Source organism: Hyla sarda, chromosome 3 (genome assembly GCF_029499605.1).
Source record: "Hyla sarda isolate aHylSar1 chromosome 3, aHylSar1.hap1, whole genome shotgun sequence".
Classification (NCBI taxonomy): Eukaryota; Metazoa; Chordata; class Amphibia; order Anura; family Hylidae; genus Hyla; species Hyla sarda.
In genome coordinates this window covers 305,697,454-305,718,647 of record NC_079191.1, presented here as the reverse complement: position 1 = coordinate 305,718,647, position 21,194 = coordinate 305,697,454, and the positions used below count along the sequence as shown (strand labels likewise).

At 45.2% G+C, this 21,194-nt stretch overlaps 1 protein-coding gene across 2 annotated transcripts in view; it reads left to right on the top strand.

The window, feature by feature from the left end:
- The window catches only part of TOMM20 (translocase of outer mitochondrial membrane 20), a 95,357-nt gene extending 86,459 nt beyond the window's left edge, over window positions 1-8,898 (top strand). For both annotated transcript variants that reach the window (XM_056566985.1, XM_056566984.1), the window contains one exon: window positions 8,783-8,898. In XM_056566985.1, the coding sequence (XP_056422960.1) occupies window positions 8,783-8,827 (45 nt within the window). In that variant the 3' untranslated portion in view covers window positions 8,828-8,898. The remainder of the gene's footprint in view (window positions 1-8,782) is intronic.
- The last annotated feature ends 12,296 nt before the right edge of the window (window positions 8,899-21,194 follow it).

Genomic DNA, 21,194 nt, shown 5'->3' with positions numbered 1-21,194 from the left:
CCCTCAAATATGCCTTCATAGTATCCCATACCACCTGAGGGTTTGCGGACTTATGGTTAATCTCCCAGAATGCCTCTATTTCCTGTCTAAACCAGTCCTGATCTCCCACTAATTCTATCCAGTGGGGGTTGAGCCGAAAGCCCAACCTTTTCCCACCCATTGCCTTACCTCCAATTTCCACCACCACTGGGCAATGGTCCGATAGGGTTTAAGCTTTATACTGCACCCTGCTGGTCCAGGTCATTGCATTCTTATCACACAGGCATAAGTCAATTCGGGAAGCGGTGTTGTATGAGGTACTAAAACATGAGTACTGTCTTACTCCTGGGTTTAGTTTCCGCCACCCATCAACCCAATTCATCTCTCCACAGTATCTCGCCAATGCTGTTTCATTCCCCCCTACATTCCTACCTAATTTGTATCTGTCCATACTAGGGTCCATTACATTGTTCAAATCTCCAACTATCCATAATGCCGAATGTGTCTTACTTTCGCTATAACTCACGAGGTCCCTCAGAACATCCACTCTAAAAGGTGGAGGAATATAAACAAAAGCCAAGATGACTGCCCTATCTTCCCATATTCCATAAAGAAATACATATCGACCATACTTATCTACCTTTGCATTCTTAGTCTCGAATGGTACCCTCCTGTGAACATATACTGATACTCCCACGGAGTAAGAAGAGAGTCTGGAATGGTATTCTTCTTTGTCCCACTTCCTTGGAAGTATCTGCTCATCTCTTGGCCTATGGGTCTCGACTAAACATATGATCGCAGGAAGGCACCTCCGAATATAATCGAAGATTGCACACTTTTTAATTCTATCCGACATACCTCGTACGTTCCAGGCTAATAATTTAAGCATAGATATATTTACCTAAGAGAGAGAAAAAAAAAAAAAAAGATCCCCTCATTTGATCATCCCGTGCCATCCCTTCCCCTTACCCTTCCCCCCCGCACCCCCCCTCCCCATAATGCACCGTACTTCTACTATGCACTCCTATCCTAGTGACACCCCAGAGAACCCCCCAACCCCTCCCCCCCCCCGAGACGTAAAATTATTATTCAACTAATACTTCCAACCCCTAATGCCGCAGTAGTGCCTCATATTAGATGCCTTCTTTATCCATCCAATCTTGAGACTTCTTGTGGGGTTCCAAATATTGTTACCTTTCCCTTATGCTCAACCCGGAGTCTCGTTGGAAACAGAGATAAGGGCACCCCCGCGTTCTTTAGCCGCCTTTTTATCTCCCGAAAGGATGCCCTTTTCCTCTGGGTCTCCCAGGAGAAATCCGGATATAGAAAAATATTCTGTCCATTATATTGTAGGTCCCTCATCTCTCTTGCCCTCCTAAGGATAGTATCCCTGTCCTGGGAGGTATATAACTTAATTAGGATTGTCCTAGGGGGACCCCCCGGAGGGGGAATACGCCTTGGTACCCGATGAGCTCGTTCAATCCCAAACATAGGGGTAAGATGCCCTTCCCCTATCCCCTCCTTCAACCACCTACTAAGAAACTGTATGGCAGAGTCCCCCCCCCCTCCACCCCCTCAGGAAACCCCACCATCCTTATATTACAACGTCTGGATCTATCCTCAAGGTCAGTGAACTTATCTTTAACGGATGTCCTCTCCTTTTTCAAGTCATTAACCTCCTCCTCCAAAACCTTAATCCTATTTTCTGTTTTAGGGGCTTCTTCCTCCAGTCTGGAAATCCGATCTCTCATTTTAGTCATATCGTGTCTTATCAGAGATACCTCGGTAGATACCACACCCAGTTGTTTATTTATCTCCTCAATTGCACAATTAGATTTTTTTCACCCCTCCCAAGATCTCCTCCAACATCTGAGTTCCCATAGGGGGCACAGACTGCCCCTCCTCAGTTTCTTCCACCTCCAAAACCGAGTACCTAGAGCCTGTTTTACTAGTGGAGAGATCCTTCTGGGTTCTAGTTTTTATACCCACAGCTGGAGACTTCCATATTTTATCCAATTTACCCATAGCCTCCTTGTCTTTTTGTGGTGAGCTGCCCCCTGATCTTCTGGGGTTCACCTTGGGGGCCATTTCTCCTGCTTTGTTTTTTATATTTATGAGGAGTATGTATCACACCAGGGTGCCACCTATTGTCTTAGCGACTTTATGCACCGCGGGCCCCACCCACTCAGTAATTTACATCCAATTATTTAAAACATACAAGGGAGAGGATTCATAGTCCCACACAACTCTGGAGTACGCTTTGAGCAGAGAGTATCACAGCCTATCTAGCAGTATACAGCTACAGCATACTAATAAAAAATAAAATCGTTAGGGTATTCACACTCCCCCTGATAGACAGTCCGATATCCCCCCAGAGTCACTGAGCTTAGTGGGTCCAGGGAGAGGGTCCAATTCCATGGAAGAGGGGGTCTGCTAGGACAAAGTTGTTCAGTTTATTCCATAAGTCCAGGTTACTCCTGTATAAGAGAGAGAGAGAGGGAGGAATAAGTCCTCTAGAGACATCAGTTTAGCAGTAGGACAGGCCATAGATGCATCTGCGTGGCCATAATTATACCGCCCATACTGCATGTTTTCATTCTGAGCAAGGAATTTCCATAGTAAAGAGCAAAAGATGCCTAAAAGGAGGAGGGAGGGGGGCGCCAGTCCCACAACGCTCAGTAAATTCAGTTCCTCAAGTCCCCGGTTATCCATTAGGGCTTAGCCCACATAAGCAGTACAGGAGCATCCCTACCACCATAGTTAGGAATATTGTAACTCCCTTTCCGTGTGTAGTAACCAAGGGACCACCACATTGGGGAGAAGGGGGGGACCTGTTCATATCCATTGCCACGGCTATCACTCACCAAGTCACTAGAGAGAGTGGCCAGGCGGGGAGTCCGGCATCCAATAATCTCTATTCCACATGGGACCAGTGCTGGGGACTGCTGTTGTTCACAATATTGCTGAAGTATGAATAGTGGGTTTCACCTATTGAAGGAAATCCGTAAATAGCAGTTTATCCCCATATTAGACTCCTCCATCCAGGGAAACTGTCTACTTAAGTGTCCTGTTCCCCAAAAAGGAGCAATAACTCACCAGCTTAGCTGCTATTAAGATAATTATCACGTGTAGCCTCAGGTCTTTTTCTCAGTTCCTCTTTCCTTTCCACCAAAAAAGGGATCTGTTCCGGCCTGATCTAGTCCCAGCAAGGAGTAGCAGGACACCACATGTACCCATCACCACCTCCACACCGCTACACCGCGCTGTAAGACAGGTGCCACAATATATGGGCTTCCAGAGCAGGCCCGAGACTCCTCTCTGTTACTGGCCGCGAAAGTCCACACCTCCCTCTCTCTCACCTCGTCTCCGGCGTCTCCCTCCAACGCACACGTGGGGGGGGGGGGGGGGAACCTCCGCCCCCCACCTCCGCCTCCCGTCCTGTCCAGCAATGGGCCGCGCCATCCTCCTCTCACTCCTCCTGCGTCTGAGTCCAGCGCCCCCAGCTCTCGCAGGGCATCCAGGCCGACAAGCAGCGCCGGCGGCGTCACTCTGTGGGTATCCCGGCATCCCGAGGTCGGCATCAGCTCCACGTCCGTCCCAAGGGCTCAGGGGGCGGGGCCGGAGCCCCGGATCGCGGGCCCTAGCTCATGCCGCTGTCACTTCCTCTTGGATAGCATTACTAAGATTACCAAGATTTTTTAATAGAAGTAATTTTCAAATCTGTTTAACTTTCCGGAGCCAGTTGATATATAAAAAAAAAAGTTTTTGCCTGGAATACCCCTTTAACTCCCCAACAGTTATTCCAAGATATTTTTATTCCAAGATATTTTTAATCTTGGAATCCCCTTTGGGGTCTAAATGCTCACTGTACCCATTCTTATGTTCCAAAACAAGGTCACTTTCCACTGTCCTGGCACAATGGGGGCCTTGTAAACATGACATGCCTCCATTCCAGCTTAGTCCACTTTCCAAAATGTCCAATGGGGGTCTTTTACTCTTTTTATCCCTTGTAAAAATGAAAAATTTGGGGCTACAGCAACAGGTTAGCGTAAAAAGTTTAATTTTTTTATTTTTTCCGCCCACTGTTCCAAAAATCTGTAAGACACCTGTAGGTTCCAAATGCTCACGGCACCCCTTGTTACATTCCTTGAGGGGTGTAGTTTCCAAAATGGGGTCACATGTGGGTTTATGTCAGAAACGCTACAACTATTAGCCAACCCTGTGCAAATCACCAATTTAGGCCTAAAATGTACCTAAAATGTATGCCGTGTTATGCACCCACAGAGCACTTTACATACACATACATGGGGTATTTCTGTACTCAGGAGTGAGTACAAATTTGGGAGTTTTTTTTCTTCTTTTTCCTCTTGTGAAAGTTATAAGTATGGGGCTACACCAGCATATTAGTGTGGAAAATGTAGTTTTTATACTAACATGCTGGTATAGCCCCCAACTTAACTTTTTCACAAAAGGTAAAAGTAGAAATAGCCCCCCAAAATTGTGAAGCAATTTCTCCCAAGGACAGAAATACCCCATATGTGGCCCTAAAATGTTGCCAGGCAAATGCAGTGCCCAGAAGTGAGAGAACTCCATGCGCATTTGAGTCCTAAATTAGTGATTTGCACAGGGGCGGCTGATAGCTGCAGAGATTTACTTACATGCGGTGTACCAAAACACTGCAGTTAGTAAACCTCTGCCTATTGCACTGCCTATTGCAGTGTTTCCCAAACTGTGACTCCCATCATGTTCGGAGTTGTAGTCCTGCAATAGCTGGGAGAAACCTGGTTGGGAAACACTGCCCTACTGTTTTGATCCAGAGGAAGGCAAAAAAAAAAAAAACCTTATGAGGCGGATGCCAATTTGCTCCATGCCAGGGGGGAAAAATTCCTTCCCGACTCCAAAAATGGCAATCGGAATAAATCCCTGGATCAATGTTCTTGGGACTTTTTGGAGATTATTACAACCAGGGACTGGAATGTCCCTTGTGTTGCCAATGCATCGGAAAAGCGCTGTACATAGCCGTGGTCCCAAGCTCATGTACAAAGTCACCAATGCATTGGAAAAGAACAAAAAAGTGGTGTACAATGCTGCATCAAGGCTAGTGTACAACGCACTTAAACTTAGGGAAGAATATAAATGGGGTAAATCATAAATACTCCACAGACGTATGGTATGCCTTGAAGTATTCTTTGATGCCTGTTTTTTCAGGACAGGTGTCACACTGGAAAATTCTGTCCTTCCTTTTCCCATTTTTAGCACAAACTCTGCACCTTTTCTGAGACCATCCTTTTTTTTTCCAGTGTGAGGGACCTTCCCTGGAAAATGTTGCCCTGGTACGATACGCGGGCCTACAGTTCAGAGGTACTCGGGCCCTCTCCTTCCCGGGCTCCAAAGTTCAGGGCCTTGATCACTACCTCCTGGAACTGCAGGATTGAGCCTGTGTTGCCAGTGCTCCGGAATAGCACAAAAGCGTTGGGCAATGCCGTCTGGACCATGTAAAACGCTACTCCCATATACTGATTGTAGTCCAGGATACAATCAGGTTTGAGGACGGGTGTTGCGGTACCTCGTACAGTGACAGGAGTGCTGTCATTACCGTGAATGTTGGTCAGCATACAGTGGGGGATCAAAAGTTTGGGCACCCCAGGTAAAAATTTGTATTAATGTGCATAAAGAAGCCAAGAAAAGATGTAAAAATCTCCAAAAGGCATCAAATTACAGATTAGACATTCTTATAATATGTCAACAAAAGTTAGATTTTATTTCCATTATTTACACTTTCAAAATAACAGAAAACCATAAAATGGTGTCTGCAAAAGTTTGGGCACCCTGCAGAGTTAATATCTTGTACTGCCACCTTTGGCAAGTATCACAGCTTGTAAATGCTTTTTGTAGCCAGCCAAGAGTCTTTCAATTTTTGTTTGAGGTATCTTTCCCCATTCTTCCTTACAAAAGTCTTCCAGTTCTTTGAGATTTCTGGGCTGTCTGTCATGCACTGCTCTTTTAAGGTCTATCCAGAGACTTTCAATTATGTTGAGGTCAGGAGATTGTGAAGGCCATGGCAAAACCTTCAGTTTACGCCTCTTTATGTAATCCCCCGTGGATTTCGAGGTGTGTTTTAGGATCATTATCCATTTGTAGAAGCCATCCTCTCTTTAACTTCAGCTTTTTCACAGATGGCATCAAGCATCCAAAATTAGCTGAAATGTTATTGAATCCATTTTTCCTTCTACTCGTGAGATGTTCCCTGTGCCACTGGCTGCAATACAACCCCAAAGCATGATTTATCCACCCCCCTATGCTTAACAGTTGGACAGAGGTTCTTTTCATTAAATTCTGTTCCCCTTCTCCAAACGTACCTTTGCTCATTCCGGCCAAAAAGTTAAATTTTAACCTCATCGGTCCGCAGAACTTGTTTCCAAAATGCATCAGGCTTGTCTATATGTTCATTTGCAAAGTTCAAACGCTGATTTTTGTGGTGAGGACGTAGAAGAGGTTTTCTTCTGATGACTCTTCCATGAAGACCATATTTGTACAAGTATCTCTTTATAGTGGAATAGTGTACCACAACTGTGTGTAAAATGTAGTGTTTTCACTTACTTTATTTGTGCATAGTGTAAAGTAAAGTGTGATGTACAGAAAAAGCCCCCCAAAATTTGTAACCCAATTTCTCTCGAGTAAGGAAATACCTCATATGTGTATGTCAAGTGTTCGGCGGGCGCAGTAGAGGGCTCAGAAGGGAAGGAGCAACAATGGAATTATGGAGAGTGAATTTTGAAAGCCCCTATGGTGCCAGAACAGCAGAAAACCCCACATGGCATACCATTTTGGAAACTACACCCCTCAAGGCACGTAACAAGGAGTCCAGTTAGCCTTAAATTCAACAACCTTTGAGGGGTTACCCCCTCGCCGGGAAATAGCCCTTCACTAGAACCCTTTCTTAAAAACAAATCTTTATTCTTATCTTATTAAAATATTACCCCTTTGCACAAATGTTAAAATTATCAGTGGAAGGTGTTGTGTATAGGGAGCTAGGAATTGCTCCTCTCCATATGTATAGAGCTTTTAGTGTATAACTTCTCCGTGCCAATCTTCCATTACTTTAGCACAGAGTACTCTATATGCTCTTTGCTCTTGTCTATCCTTCTACTGTTTAAAACTTAACTACCAGCCCACCCGACGTTTCGGTGATAAATCACCTTTGTCAAGGGTTAGAGGCTAATGCATGTGGGTATTTATGTTTTTGCGTTTGTCAGAACTGCTGTAAAATCAGCCACCCCCTGTGCAAATCACCAATTTAGGCCTCAAATATACATGGTGCGCTCTCACTCCTGAGCCTTGTTGTGTGCCCGCAGAGCATTTTACGCCCACATATGGGGTATTTCTGTATTCAGGAGAAATTGCGATGCACATTTGGGGGCTTTTATTCCTTTTACTGCTTGTGAAAATAAAAAGTATGGGGCAACACCAGCATGTTAGTGTAAAAAAAATGTACACTAACAGGCTGTCGTAGCCCCCAACTTTTCCTTTTCATAAGGGGTGAAAGGAGGAAAAAGCCCCCCAAAATTTGTTTTACAATTTCTCCCGAGTACGGAAATACCCCAAAACTGTTTCCTTGAAATACGATAGGGCTCCAAAATGAGAGAGCGCCATGTGCATTTGCGGTGCGGGGGGGCAATTTTCGGCTTATCAGCAAGGTAATTGCCGATAACGATAATGCCCAAAATTGTTATTATCGGCCAAACCGATAATCGGTCGATCCCTACTAATTACACAAGGAACACTTTTTATTAAAGGTTTTCTCTTTTTAATAAATGTTTGAATCACCCCCCTTTTTCCATAAAAAAAAAAAACTTAAAGGAAAACTGTCACATATTTTCTCCCACACAATCCACAGGTATTGATAGTGCGGGAGACGCTGATTAAAACGAGCCCTACCTTGGTCTGATCCGTGCTGCCGTTTGCCCACAATTGTAGTTTTAATCTCTGTGTATATCCTGCTGTAACTTGCAAAGGCGGGGCTTCTGCGGGCTAACGGACACTGACGTCAGCGCCGCTCATGAATATTCATCCCTCCTGTTCTCCCTCTCTTCGCCGCTCCTAACCAGAGGGAGGGATGAATATTCATGAGCGGCGATCAGTGCCGCACGCTATTAGAGGCAGGTCCCGGCTTCACTATAACGCCGGGCCCGCCGCGATATGATGCGGGGTCACCGTGTGACCCCGCATTATATCGCAGGACCGGGACCCAGGACGTACCCATATGTCCTGGGTCCTTAAGAGGTTAAAAGAAGTAAAACCTATATCATTTGGGTATTATTGTAATCGTATGGACCTACCTATAAAGATAAGGTGTCAATTTTACCGAAAATTGCTTTGCGTAGAATCTGAAGGCCCCAAAAGTTAAAAAATTTTGTTTTGTTTTTTATTTTATTTTTATTTTGCCCCACAAATCATTTTTTTTGGTTTCGCCATAGATTTTGTGATTGATTGTTGATTGTAAGCGTTATGATTTTTAGAAGGTGGGGTGGGAAAAACGAAAAATTTTAAAAAAATAACTGTGTCCTTAAGGGGTTAAAGGATTTCTTGATTTGCTAATGCCACAGACCTCCAATGGCTCTGAGCTCTGAACTGTTATGGTGGTATGAGGGGGACCAACAAGATGCTAGGCAGGTGATGAAGTATTTAGGACTATACAGTGAAACATGCTGTATAGAACTGCTACAACAATTTCAACAGGACAGGGCTGCAGTGATGTCTTTTTGTCCAGCTGTTTAATCTTTGTTTTATTTTTTTATTTTAGAGAATTGGAAGTGCTCAGAATCTGACTGAAGATGACGTGGAGTAAAATTTCTTCATGTTAGTTAAAACAGAATTTTATTTGTATTGCATAAATAAAATGTTATGACTAGAAACAAACTGGTGTTTTTTTTTTTTGTTTTTAACTGTTCTATTACTACACTTTAGTTATCCGATGTCAAAACATTGTACAACAGAAATATTACGTTTTTTTTTCTCTTTTGTTACTGCAAAAAAGATAATTTGTAAATAACTATATTTGTTGATGTAGAGTTTGAATTACACCCTTATACACACTATTTAAATGTCTTTCAACACGTGAAGTACATCTAAAGAAGTTCTATACAGTGGTCCCTCAACATACGATGGTAATTCGTTCCAAACGAGCCATTTGTCGAATCCATCGTATGTTGAGAGATTCGTGCAATGTAAAGTATAGGAAGCTGTACTCACCTGTCCCTGCCGCTCGAGATGGTGTCCCCGCCGCTCCCGATGGTGATCCCGGGCCTCCGCTGGGCTCTCCGCTGTCTTCTCCGGTCCTCCGCTGTCTTCTCCGGTGCTCTTCTGTCTTCCGCAAGGCCTTACTGGGCCTGCGTAGCGACGTCATTACGCCGCTGCGTACGCCATTCCTATTGGATGGCGTGCGCAGCAGCGTATTGACGTCATCGGAGAGGGCCGTGAAGACATCGGAAGACCAGCGCTGGACCCGGAGGGCACCCCGGAGCATCGTGAAGGGGTAAGTAATACTTGCCGCACCACACGGGGAACATTAAGCTGCTATCTGGCAGCAGCTTAAGCATTTGGCGCTGCCGGATAGCACTTAATGCGATGGCCCCGACATAAAAAAGCATGGTATGTCAATGCTGACATCGACCTGCGATGCTATCGTATGTCGATTTCATCATATGTCGGGGCCATCGTAGGTCGGGGGGTCACTGTACTACATAACTGCACACACATTTTCCACCATCTTAATATACAACGTATATGAGCTTTATAAATGCATTTATTGCTTCCTTACCTTTTATTCTAACACCTGTCATGTTATCATGGGTTTTGTGAAGTGGGGTAGCTGTCAAGTCGCACTTTATTAAAGGGGTAATCCAGTGCTCCACGTCTTGAACATTTTGTCCAGAACGTTCTGAGCCGGAGGCCGTGATCGTGACATCACGGCCATGCCCTTCGTGACATCACACCACGTCCCCTACATTCATGTCCATGGGAGGGGGCGTGCCGACTGACACGTCCCTCCCATAGACATGAAATGAGGGTGTGTGGCCTTGAGGTCACAAGGGGGCGTGGTCTTGACATCACGACCACTGCCACAGGAACCCAGAGTTTGTTTAGAATGCCGGGTGCTGCGGGAGATTGCGGGGGACCCCAGCAGCGGGGCCCCCATGATTTGACATCTTATCCCCTGTCCTTTGGATAGGGGTTAATGTCTAGCAGCGGAGTACCCCTTTAAACTAAAAGATGTGGATAAAAAATGTGTTGTCATTTAGTTGCATAAAGTGGAGAACTGTGGTTGTACAACTATATAATTTTGTTGCATATGATGTACCGTATTTCTTAACAGACTAGTTCCCTGTTGAGAATACTCTACACCGAAAATAAACAGGAATACTGCTTAACACTAAGGCCAGGTTTGCATGAGGAATTTCCCACTGAAATTCAAATAAGGAATTTCTTTTGGAAATTCCTCTGCATGAAGCTTAACATGCAAGTGAATGGTTTTCCATGAACCCATTCACACAATTTTCAGGTTGAAATTTCTGACAGAAAATTCTGATTAACAAATTCCGTCAGAACAATGAACCTGCCAAATGTTCTGACAATGTGTGCACGGTCCTAGCGCTGACTGATTCAGTAGACATTAGCCATGTTCGGAAGCTCCGGACAGAAGTTTTCCATCCAGAGTTTCACAAGTGCGAACCTGGCCTTGGGGCCCAATCACATGGAAGAATGTTCTCACTAAATTTCTTCTACTTCTCACTGCAAAAGTCCGCAACACTGAGAACTTGGAATCAGAGCTGTTAATCGCAACATCTATATGATTAATATCTTTGCAGATAGCACCAAACTTTATAGTATGGTACAGTCTATAAAAGCATTAGTTACAAGCCGACTTGGACACCTTGGCCCTTAGTTACTAAGAGTAGAGTGTAGGTTTCTTTGTGGGTTTTAATTCCCTACAGTTTATTTTCCACGGTATTTACTAAGGTTTCCCTACATTTTCCACTTTCCCTACACTTTGCTTTTTTTACACATGTTCTGATCTGTCTGGTATTCCTCATCTCAAATCCACCACATTTTATGTGGAAACCTTAGTAAATATGTTTTTTTTTTTTTAAATGTCAGGAACACTCCCCTATTCGGAGACCACGCCCCCTTTCCCCGCAGCCACGCCCCTTATTCAGGTTTTCTTAGCAAAATGTAGTGTTAGTCTGTTTTTTTTTTATTCTGGCGCAGACACAATTTCTGGAGCAATGCGACAGAATCTGGCGCACAACCCGACAAAACATGTCTGGTTTGCAATAGTAAATGAGGGCCGCTAATGTGACACATTAGGTTTAATGTGGATACATGTAAAGTTATTTATCTGGGTACAAAAAACCCGCATGCAGCATATGTCTTAAGAGGTTACACTCAAATCCTTCTCTTCCAGTTAATCTTCCAGTTTACTTGTCGATCATAGACTACAGAACAGTATGCATTGTCAAGCAGTGGCTTTTAAGGCCAGCAGGATATTGGCATGTATCAAAAGAGGCATGGACTCACGGACAGGGAAATTATATTACCGCATTATATAGCATTGGTGCCGCCTTACCTGGAATATGCTGTTTTGGCACTGGTTTATAAAAGGGATGTTATGGAGCTGGAAAAAAGTACAAACACACAACTAAAGTAATAAGTGGCGTGGAGACGTTTAATTGGGGAAACTCAACTAATTTAAAGTGTGTCATTTGTAAAAACTTTTTATGCAATGTAGTTAATATTAGAGGTGCACCGAAATGAAAATTTCAGAACCGAAACGAAACCGAAATAAAAAAATGTCCGGCCGATACCGAAACCGAAAATGACTTCTCCCCGTCTTTTGGTAAAATCCAGCGCTCCGCTCATTAAATTCCCCCACATTAGATTGCCAGCTCCCCCACATTAGGTCGGGAGTTCCCCCACATTAATAGGCAGCTCCCCCACAATAGTAAGCAGCTCCCCCACATTATGTCAGCATTTCCCCCACAATATTAGGCAGCTCCCCCCAACAATATTAGGCAGCTCCCCCCCACATTAGTTCAGCAGTTCCCCCACAATAGAAGGCAGCTCCCCAAAAAATATTAGGCAGCTCCCCCCAACAATATTAGGCAGCTCCCCCCCCCCCCACAATATTAGGCAGCTCCCCCCAACAATATCAGGCAGCTCCCCCCACATTTGTAGGCAGCTCCCCCCCCCACAATATTAGGCAGCTCCCCCCCAACAATATTAGGCAGCTCCCCCCAACAATATTAGGCAGCTCCCCCCACAATATTAGGCAGCTGTCCCCCACAATATTAGGCAGCTCCCCCACAATATTAGGCAGCTCCCTCACATTTGTAGGCAGCCCCCCCACCCCACAATATTAAGCAGCTCCCCCCCAACAATATTAGGCAGCTCCCCCCAACAATATTAGGCAGCTCCCCCCACAATATTAGGCAGCTCCCCCCCCACAATATTAGGCAGCTCCCCCCCCACAATATTAGGCAGCTCCCCCCCACAATATTAGGCAGCTCCCCCCACAATATTAGGCAGCTCACCCCCACAATATTAGGCAGCTCCCCCCCACAATATTAGGCAGCTCCCCCCAACAATATTAGGCAGCTCCCCCCAACAATATTAGGCAGCTCCCCCCAACAATATTAGGCAGCTCCCCTCAACAGTATTAGGCAGCTCCCCCCCACAATATTAGGCATCTCCCCCCACAATATTAGGCAGCTCCCCCAACAATATTAGGCAGCTCCCCCCACAATATTAGGCAGCTCCCCCCACAATATTAGGCAGCTCCCCCCCACAATATTAGGCAGCTCCCCCCACAATATTAGGCAGCTCCCCCCCATTTGTAGGCAGCTCCCCCCCCAACAATATTAGGCAGCTCCCCCCCCAACAATATTAGGCAGCTCCCCCCCAACAATATTAGGCAGCTCCCCCCCCCACATTTGTAGGCAGCTGCCCCCCAACAATATTAGGCAGCTCCCCCCCACAATAGTAGGCAGCTCCCCCCACCCCACAGACATACAGCTTCCAGCCATATACAGTGTATGGCTGGAGGCTGTATGTCTGTACTGCTGCCCCCACACTGTTCCGGTCACCGCTCCTCCGGCCCGGGGTCACATCTACTGCTATGGCATATGGACCATAGCAGTAGGTGCCGGGACCGGGGGAGCGGTGACCGGAACACTGAAAAAGATGACGCCGGTCACTTACCAGGCCCCGGCCGGCGTGCGTTCTCCTGCGACGATCCTGCGGTCCTCCTGCGTCTCTGGTTGTACGCACGGGACATCAGTGACGTCCCGTGCGTACGACCATAGAGGCGGAGAAGCGAAGGACCGAAGGAGGATCGCAGAAGGACGCAGGGAATGGTGAGTGACAGGCGGACATCCTTATGTCCCGAAAAGATTTTTCGGGACACAGGGATGTCTGGGATAGGATTAGGAATACTTCTTTTTATGTGCCCGGGCCGGCTCCCATGTGTGGCTGCAAGCGGGGCCGGCCAGAGCATATAAAACCTAATACTGTATACTAAAAACCAGGGGGCCTCCAGCTGTTGTGAAACTACAACTCCCAGCATGCCCGGACAGACTTTGCCGGTCCGGGCATGCTGGGAGTTGTAGTTTCACAACAGCTGGAGGCCCCCTGGTTTTTATTATACTGTATTAGTTTTTATATGCTCTGGCCGGCCCCGCCTGCAGCCACACACGGGAGCCGGCCCGGGCACATAAAAAGAAGTATTCCTATCCCCTATCCCCCCCCCCCCCAGATGTTGCGGCCGGCCTCCCCTGCACCGCCCATAAGTGCAAGTTTGCAACTTGTGCTGTGGGCGGGCAGGGGAGGTGGTCATTATCGGCACATTTTTAGTTGTTTCGGCATTTCCCCGAAACAGCTATTTTCGGCCGATATGTATCGGCCGCCGATATATCGGTGCTTCCCTAGTTAATATTATATATTTGCAATATAAATTGGTTAATTGGTGTATATGTTTTATGTGAGAAAAAAACCTGCCTTGTCCTGCAGCTGCGTCTCTGCAGAGACAAAATACAAGAAGTGGATTAAAGTAGTTTATAGAAAAAAAATTCACCAAGCGTGGTGCTTCTCCCATAAAAGATTTTCTTTATTTGAACATCAAAGGTATTACAGGATGGTGGTAGCACTTTCAACGCTTTTCTAGCTCGTACCGAGCTCTTTATCAATATGTGCATACAAATACCTAGCCAGGACACATTATATAGAGCAGGGGTGTGGAAATTTTATTAAAAAAAAACTACTTGCCCACGGGACTAAAATGGAGCAAAATCTACTTGTCCCTCATGACGATCCACTTGTCCGGGCCAATTTTCGCTTTTACGCTCTAATTTTTTTCTCCTCGCCCTATAATAGCCATAACTACCTACTATAATGATACCTTTTAATTGTTCCATAACATATTCTCTGGACAGAAAAAAAAATAATATATATATATTAGGTGAAGTGAAATTGAAATAGTAAAAGATAATTTTGCAGATTTGGAGGTTTTCTTTTCTATGCCATTTACCTTGTGGTTGAGGTAACATGTTAGTTTCATACTTTAGGCCGGCCTGATTACAGCTATACCAGATTTTATATATATTTATTTTATATAATATATGTCATGTGCCAAATATGTTTATTTTTATTATGTTGCATGTTTTTATATAGCAAAAGGGGGTCATTTGAACTTTTTACATGAAAGGGGTTAATGTGTGTTTTTTTTTGTTTTTTTTTAGTTTTATTAAAAGTTTTTTTTTATACACTTTATTAGACTTATAGGAGGAATCATTAGATTCCTCATACAGATGAATAGAGTTCTATTGAACTCATTGATCTGTGAGCTCTGCGATCCATTGATAGAGGCTGGTCCAGCCAAGCTCTATCAATGACAGAGCCACGGGACGGCAGGGAACAGAGGTAAGCCCTCCGGCTACCTCTATAGTGGATCGCCCCCCTGCGATAACGCTGCGGGGGGGGGGGGGGGGGGATCCACCCCACTAGCCCACCAGGCAGCATTCACATGTCCCTTTAGATGCCGCTGGGGGGAGCGAAGGTAGAGGACACAGGAGAGCATGGGGAGCAAGAAGCCTCGCCCCCCGCAGGTCTGCATTGCAGAAAGAAGGCAGAGCAGGGGCAGATAGGACATACACAGCTTCTTATCTCCCCCTGCTCTGCCTTCAGAGGATGCCAGTTTCCACAGCCAGGGCTGCATAGTATGGAGCGGGCACGAGTCGGGAGCCCGTTCCATACAGACTGCAGAGCGCCGCAGCGCTTGTCAGGTCCAGCCCTGTTTGCCCGAAGTCGGGCTAAGGGTCGGAAAAATTCACCTGCCCGGCGCCCGAAACTGCTTGTCCCGGGCATCGGGCGATAGGAATTCCACATCCCTGTAGAGGCATACTAATGAGTGGACAAGCTGTAAATTTGCCCGGGAAACTGGTACACCCAGACCTAGGCTTCACTTTAGGGAGTCCCAAGATGACAATTCCGGGGATTCCTGTGTTACATAACATTATAAAATTACCTAAAGGGTTCCAATATGATAAAAAGTGAAAAACCAGTCATTGACGTGGTTAATAATAAATTAATTAAAATTGTGACAGTTCTCAAATGCATATAAAATCATAAAAAACAAAAGGAAAGAAATTCTACTAAAAGTTGCAGACCAAAAAAAATAAATTCATTGACTTAGAAGCGCTATTTGTGATGGAGTGATCCTACAGTGTCAATATGCTGCGTATATGCTGAAGGGATGGACCAAATGCCAGCTGACACTGGAAAACCTTTTTCCTCAGGTAATGATTATGCATCTTTTTGTTGCATGCCACTGCTCTAAAAAGGGTGGTGGCCATAGTGCGGTGCCAAGGATCACGATTCAAATCTGTTGGTAACTGTACTCATTATGTGGTCGATTGGAGTTACTTTTGAAGGGTTTCAAAGTAACTCCAAACCACCACATACCGAGTACAGTTACCAACAGATTCGAACTTTTACAGAAAAGAGAGGTCTTCTGGATCTATAAAATGGGAACGCTGACCCCAGAAGGCTTTAACGAGATCCAGGAAACCATCATTCAACAATAGAAGAAAACTTGTTCCAACAAATAATTTTATTACAAACCCCCCCCCCCCCTCTCTTTTGAATTAGTCCCCTATATTGCCTTTGTCAAGACAGACAAACCTGCTTCTATATAATAGCAGAACGGTAATGGAATAATAAAACACATAAAAAAAAAAAAACAAGCATACATATAAATAGTGCATCCCTGCAAGAAAACGATAAATGTGCATGTACATCTCCCAAAGAACACAATATTGACAACACAATTTTTATAAAAAAAACAAATATAAATGTATTTCCCTTTTTAGTCTAAACTAATAGTGGATAAGGCTGGGTTCACACTACGTTTTCTCCCATACGGGAGCGCATACGGCAGGGGGGAGCTAAAAGCTCGCGCTCCCGTATGTCATTCATTTCAATGAGCCAACCGGAGTGAAACGTTCGGTCGGCTCATTTTTGCGCCGTATGCGCTTTTACAACCGGACCTAAAACCGTGGTTGACCACAGTTTTAGGTCCGGTTGTAAAAGCGCATACGGCGCAAAAATGAGCAGACCGGACCGAACGTTTCACTCCAGTCGGCTCATTGAAATGAATGACATGGGGAGCGCATACGGTGACATACGGGAGCGCGAGCTTTTAGCTCCCCCCTGCCGCATGCGCTCCCGTATGGGAGAAAACGTAGTGTGAACCCAGCCTAACTCGGGGTATGGGTAACTCAGGAAAATCACTTTTTGTCATATTGGAACCCTTTATGTAATTTTAAAATGTTATGTAACACAGGAAGCCCCAGAATTGCCATCTTGGGACTCCCTAAAGTGAAGCCAAGGTCTGGGTGTACCAGTTTCCCGGGCAAATTCAGTTTGTCCACTCATTATATAATAATGTCCTGGCTATGAATTTGTATGCACACTTTGATAAAGAGCTCGGTACGAGCTAGAAACACGTTGAAAGTGCGATCACCATCCTGTTATACCTTTTGATGTTCAAATAAAGAAAATCTTTTATGGGAGAAGCGCCACGTTTGGAGAATTTTCTATAAACTACCACAATCTATTTTTGCTTGCTGACCCTTTTGGAGGATAGGGTGTTCCAAGGCTGCTGACCCTCTCAGTAATATGCTGCTCTAGATGTTATGCTGAGTCACTGGATGGTCATTTTGTAACTTGTCCCCCGGAACGCACTCTGTGTGCTGCCTCCCGCTGTAAGCAGTTAGTGATCCATGCATATTTTTGGTCACTTCGTAGACCGACTATTTTTCGAATATATAGTGCAAATATGTGATATTCGCGAATAAAATTCGAATTGCGATTATTCGCGAGCAACACTACTATTCACACCCCTGCCACTATTCCATGGACTATTTCAACACAATGACCCTGATTTACTAATGTTTCCCGACAGTTTTTCCTCGGGTTGTGTGCCCAAATTTAATTCAGGTAGAAAAAACAGGCATGGTCGCACATCTAAAATCTTGTATAATGATCTAATTGCTTCTCAGCATAATATAAAAAACTAACAGGTTGTATACATTTTTGATCAAAAAGTACAAGCCCACTCGCCACGTCAAGGCCACCTATTTAGAGTGGGTCCCTAACATAAAATGGCGTAGCACAGGGTGGCGACCACCACCGCCGCGGCACCAGTGCCCACGGGGGGGCGGGGGGTGAACGACTCACTGGCAGAGCGGCCCCAATGCCAATCAAACCAGTCTATGGGCCGCACCCCCCCCACACAGACACGGCGCCACGGCGGCAACGGACGCCGCACAGCACCACACCAGTGTGAACAAGGTGTTACAGCACACTTACCATGCTCTCCCAGTCAGACTGGGAGGCTGCTAGGAAAGAAATGGCCCTTGTGTAGCTAACTACTACTTATATAGGGTTGGGCTGAGGGGGTGGGGAAGCGTGCAGTCATATGTTCAAAAAAAAAAAAGGGGATAGAAAACGCAATGTGAATTCAGGTAGAAAAAAACAGGCATGGTCGCACATCTACAATCTTGTATAATGATTTAATTGCTTCTCAGCATAATATTAAAAACTAACAGGTAGTTCGTATACATTTTTGATCAAAAAGTACAAGCCCACTCGCCACGTCAAGGCCACCTATTTAGAGTTGGGTCCCTAACATAAAATGGTGTAGCACCGGACGGTGCTGCACTCTTCCCCACCCCCTCAGCCCAACCCTATATAAGTAGTAGTTAGCTACACATGGGCCATTTCTTTCCTAGCAGCCTCCCAGTCTGACTGGGAGAGCATGGTAAGTGAGCTGTAGCACCCTGTTCACACTGGTGTGGTGCTGTGCGGCGTCTGTTGCTGCCATGGCGCCGTGTCTGCGGGGAGATGAGACCCATGGACTGGTTTGAGTGGCATTGGGGCAGCTCTGCCAGTGGCTCGTTCCCCCTGTGGGCACTGGTGTCGCGGCGGTGGTGGTTGCCGCCCAGTGCTACACCAATTTATGCTAGGGACGTTAGGGACCCACTCTAAATAGGTGGCCTTGACGTGGCGAATGGGCTTTGTACTTTTTGATCAAAACGTATATACTAACAACCTGTTAGTTTTTGAAATTATGCTGAGAAGCAATTAGATTATTGTGCAAGATTGTAGATGTGCGACCATGTCTGTCTTCTACCTGAATTCACACTGTGCCCAAATTGTGTTGCTCGTTGTATGTGACACAAATTACGACAGTCTGCACCAAAAAAAAATCCAAGGCTTCTGAAAACCCTCCAATTTTCCACAAGAAAACAAAAAGTGGATGTGGCCTCTGAGAAAAAATGGCGTGGGCCCGACAAAAGGCCATGTCCCCGACAGTTTCTAAAAAACATATTTACTAATGTTCCTACTTAAAATGTGGTGGATTTGAGCTCTGGAAAACCAGACAGCTCGAAGCAGTTGTTAAAAAAAAAAAAAGCAAAATGTAGGGTAAAGTGCAAAACGTAGGGAAAATTTGTAAATGCAATGGGAAAAAACCTGCCTGGAATGAAAACCCACAAAGAAAACTCCACTTTTAATAAATCAGGGACAATGGGGGAGATTTATCATTGTCTATTGTAGACACAGATCTACCCCTTTACACTGTTTGTCTAATTTACACTCTTGCTCAGAATTTACAAAGGCTGTGCACTCCTTTGATAAATCTTGTGCAAATATAGAAACGCTTTGAGGCCAGGATTCCATTGAGGTTTTTTTGTCCCTCAACAAAATGCCAGAAAAACTGTCCCAGCTTTCTCCTGTGTTTTGTCAGTTTTTCTTGCGTTTTTTTTCTTGTGTTTTTGCTGGTGTGTGGACACAGAAAAATTTACAAAAATGTTTGTTGTTTTTTTTTTCTTCCAAATTTAGATACGTGAATGCGGAGGACTATGTCAGATTTGACGGATTGCGACGATGAACAGAGTTTTATTTTTTTATTTTTTTTTATTAAATGGGTTAACGGGGGCTGTGGGGGAGTGTTTTTTTTTTTTTTTAAATAAAAAAAATGTTTCAATGTGTTGTGTTTTTTTTATAATCGAATTTTCAAGCTTAGTAGTGGAAGGCAGAATATAGACAGAATCCATTACTAAGCTGGGGCTTAGCGTTAGCCCCCAAAACAGCTAGCGCTAGCCCCCAATTATTACCCCAGTACCCACCGCCACAGGGGCTTCCGGGAAGAGCTGGTACCAACAGGCCCGGAGCATCAAAAATGCTGCTCCTGGGCCTAGGCGGTAACAGGCTGGCGTTATTTGGCCTGGGAAAGGCCAGTTACAATCGTCCTAGCCCACCCTGATAACATCAGGCTGTTGCGGCTTGGTTGGTATCTGGCTGATACTGAAAAAATTAGGGAACTACACACGTTTTTATTTATATAAAAAAAACACATAGGGTTCCCCCTATTTTCAGTATCAGCTAGATACCAACCAAGCAGCAACAGCCTGACTTTACCAGGGTGGTCGAGGACCATTGTTACTGGCCCTCCCCAGCCTAAATAACACCAGCCTGTTACTGCCTAGGCCCAGGAGCGCCATTTTAGACACACCAGGCCTGTTGGCTCTGGCTCTTCCCGGCACCCCTGTGGCGGTGGGTACCGGGGTAATAATTGGAGGTTAGCGCTAGCTGATTTTGGGGCTAACGCTAAGCCCTTGCTTAATAATGGATTCCGTCTATGAGACAGCTTCCACTACTAACCCTGAAAATTCAATTATAAAAAAACATGACACATTGAAAACATTTTTTTTTAAAACAAACTAAAAAAAAAACACTCCCCCACAGCCTTCGTTAACCATTTTATTGAAATAAAAAAAAAAAAAACGCTGGTCATCGTCGCAGTCCACCAAATCTGACCTAGTGCTCCGCATTCACATATCTGAAATGAGAAGAGAAGAAAAACAAGAAATATGGGTTAGCACATAATGCAGCATGTTCCTAAACAGGGAGCCTCCAATTGTTGCTAAACTACAACTCCCATCATGGGGGGCTGTAGTTAAGCAACAGCTGGAGTCTCCCTGTTTGGGAACACACTGCTCTGTTCCCATTATGCAAAACGCATAATGTGAACAGAGATCTGTCCCTCTGCCCTTGGACTACTACTAGTAGTAGTTGTAGTACCGTGGCGCTGCTGAGGGATGGCACTTACACATCCCCCGGCTGCGGGACTTTATAGGACTACTTCTCCCATGATGAACAGACTCTGCCCATGATGGGAGTTGTAGTCCAGGGGCTGAGGTGCAGGTCGCATCGGGTCATTCTGCAGAGACCCACTGCGATCCAAATTTAAGTTAACAAGTTTGCGGTACATGCGGCTACATCGCGCTGTGGCTGTCATAATTCATAATCCCCGCTGAGAGACAGGAGCTCTGATTGGTCAATAGCCTTTCACCAATCGGAGCTCCTGTGTTCCGTCGGTGGGGATTATGAATTATGACAGTGTATATAGAAGCTGGTGGCCAGCGCGATGTAGCCGCATGTACCTCCGGCTTGTTAACTTAAATGCGGATCGCAGCAGATCATTCTCTGGAGATCCGCTGCGATCCTCATTTATTAATTATACAAACCGGCAGTACATGAGTCTACACTGCGCTGCCTGCCGGCTTCTATATATACTGTCATAATTCATAATCCCTGCC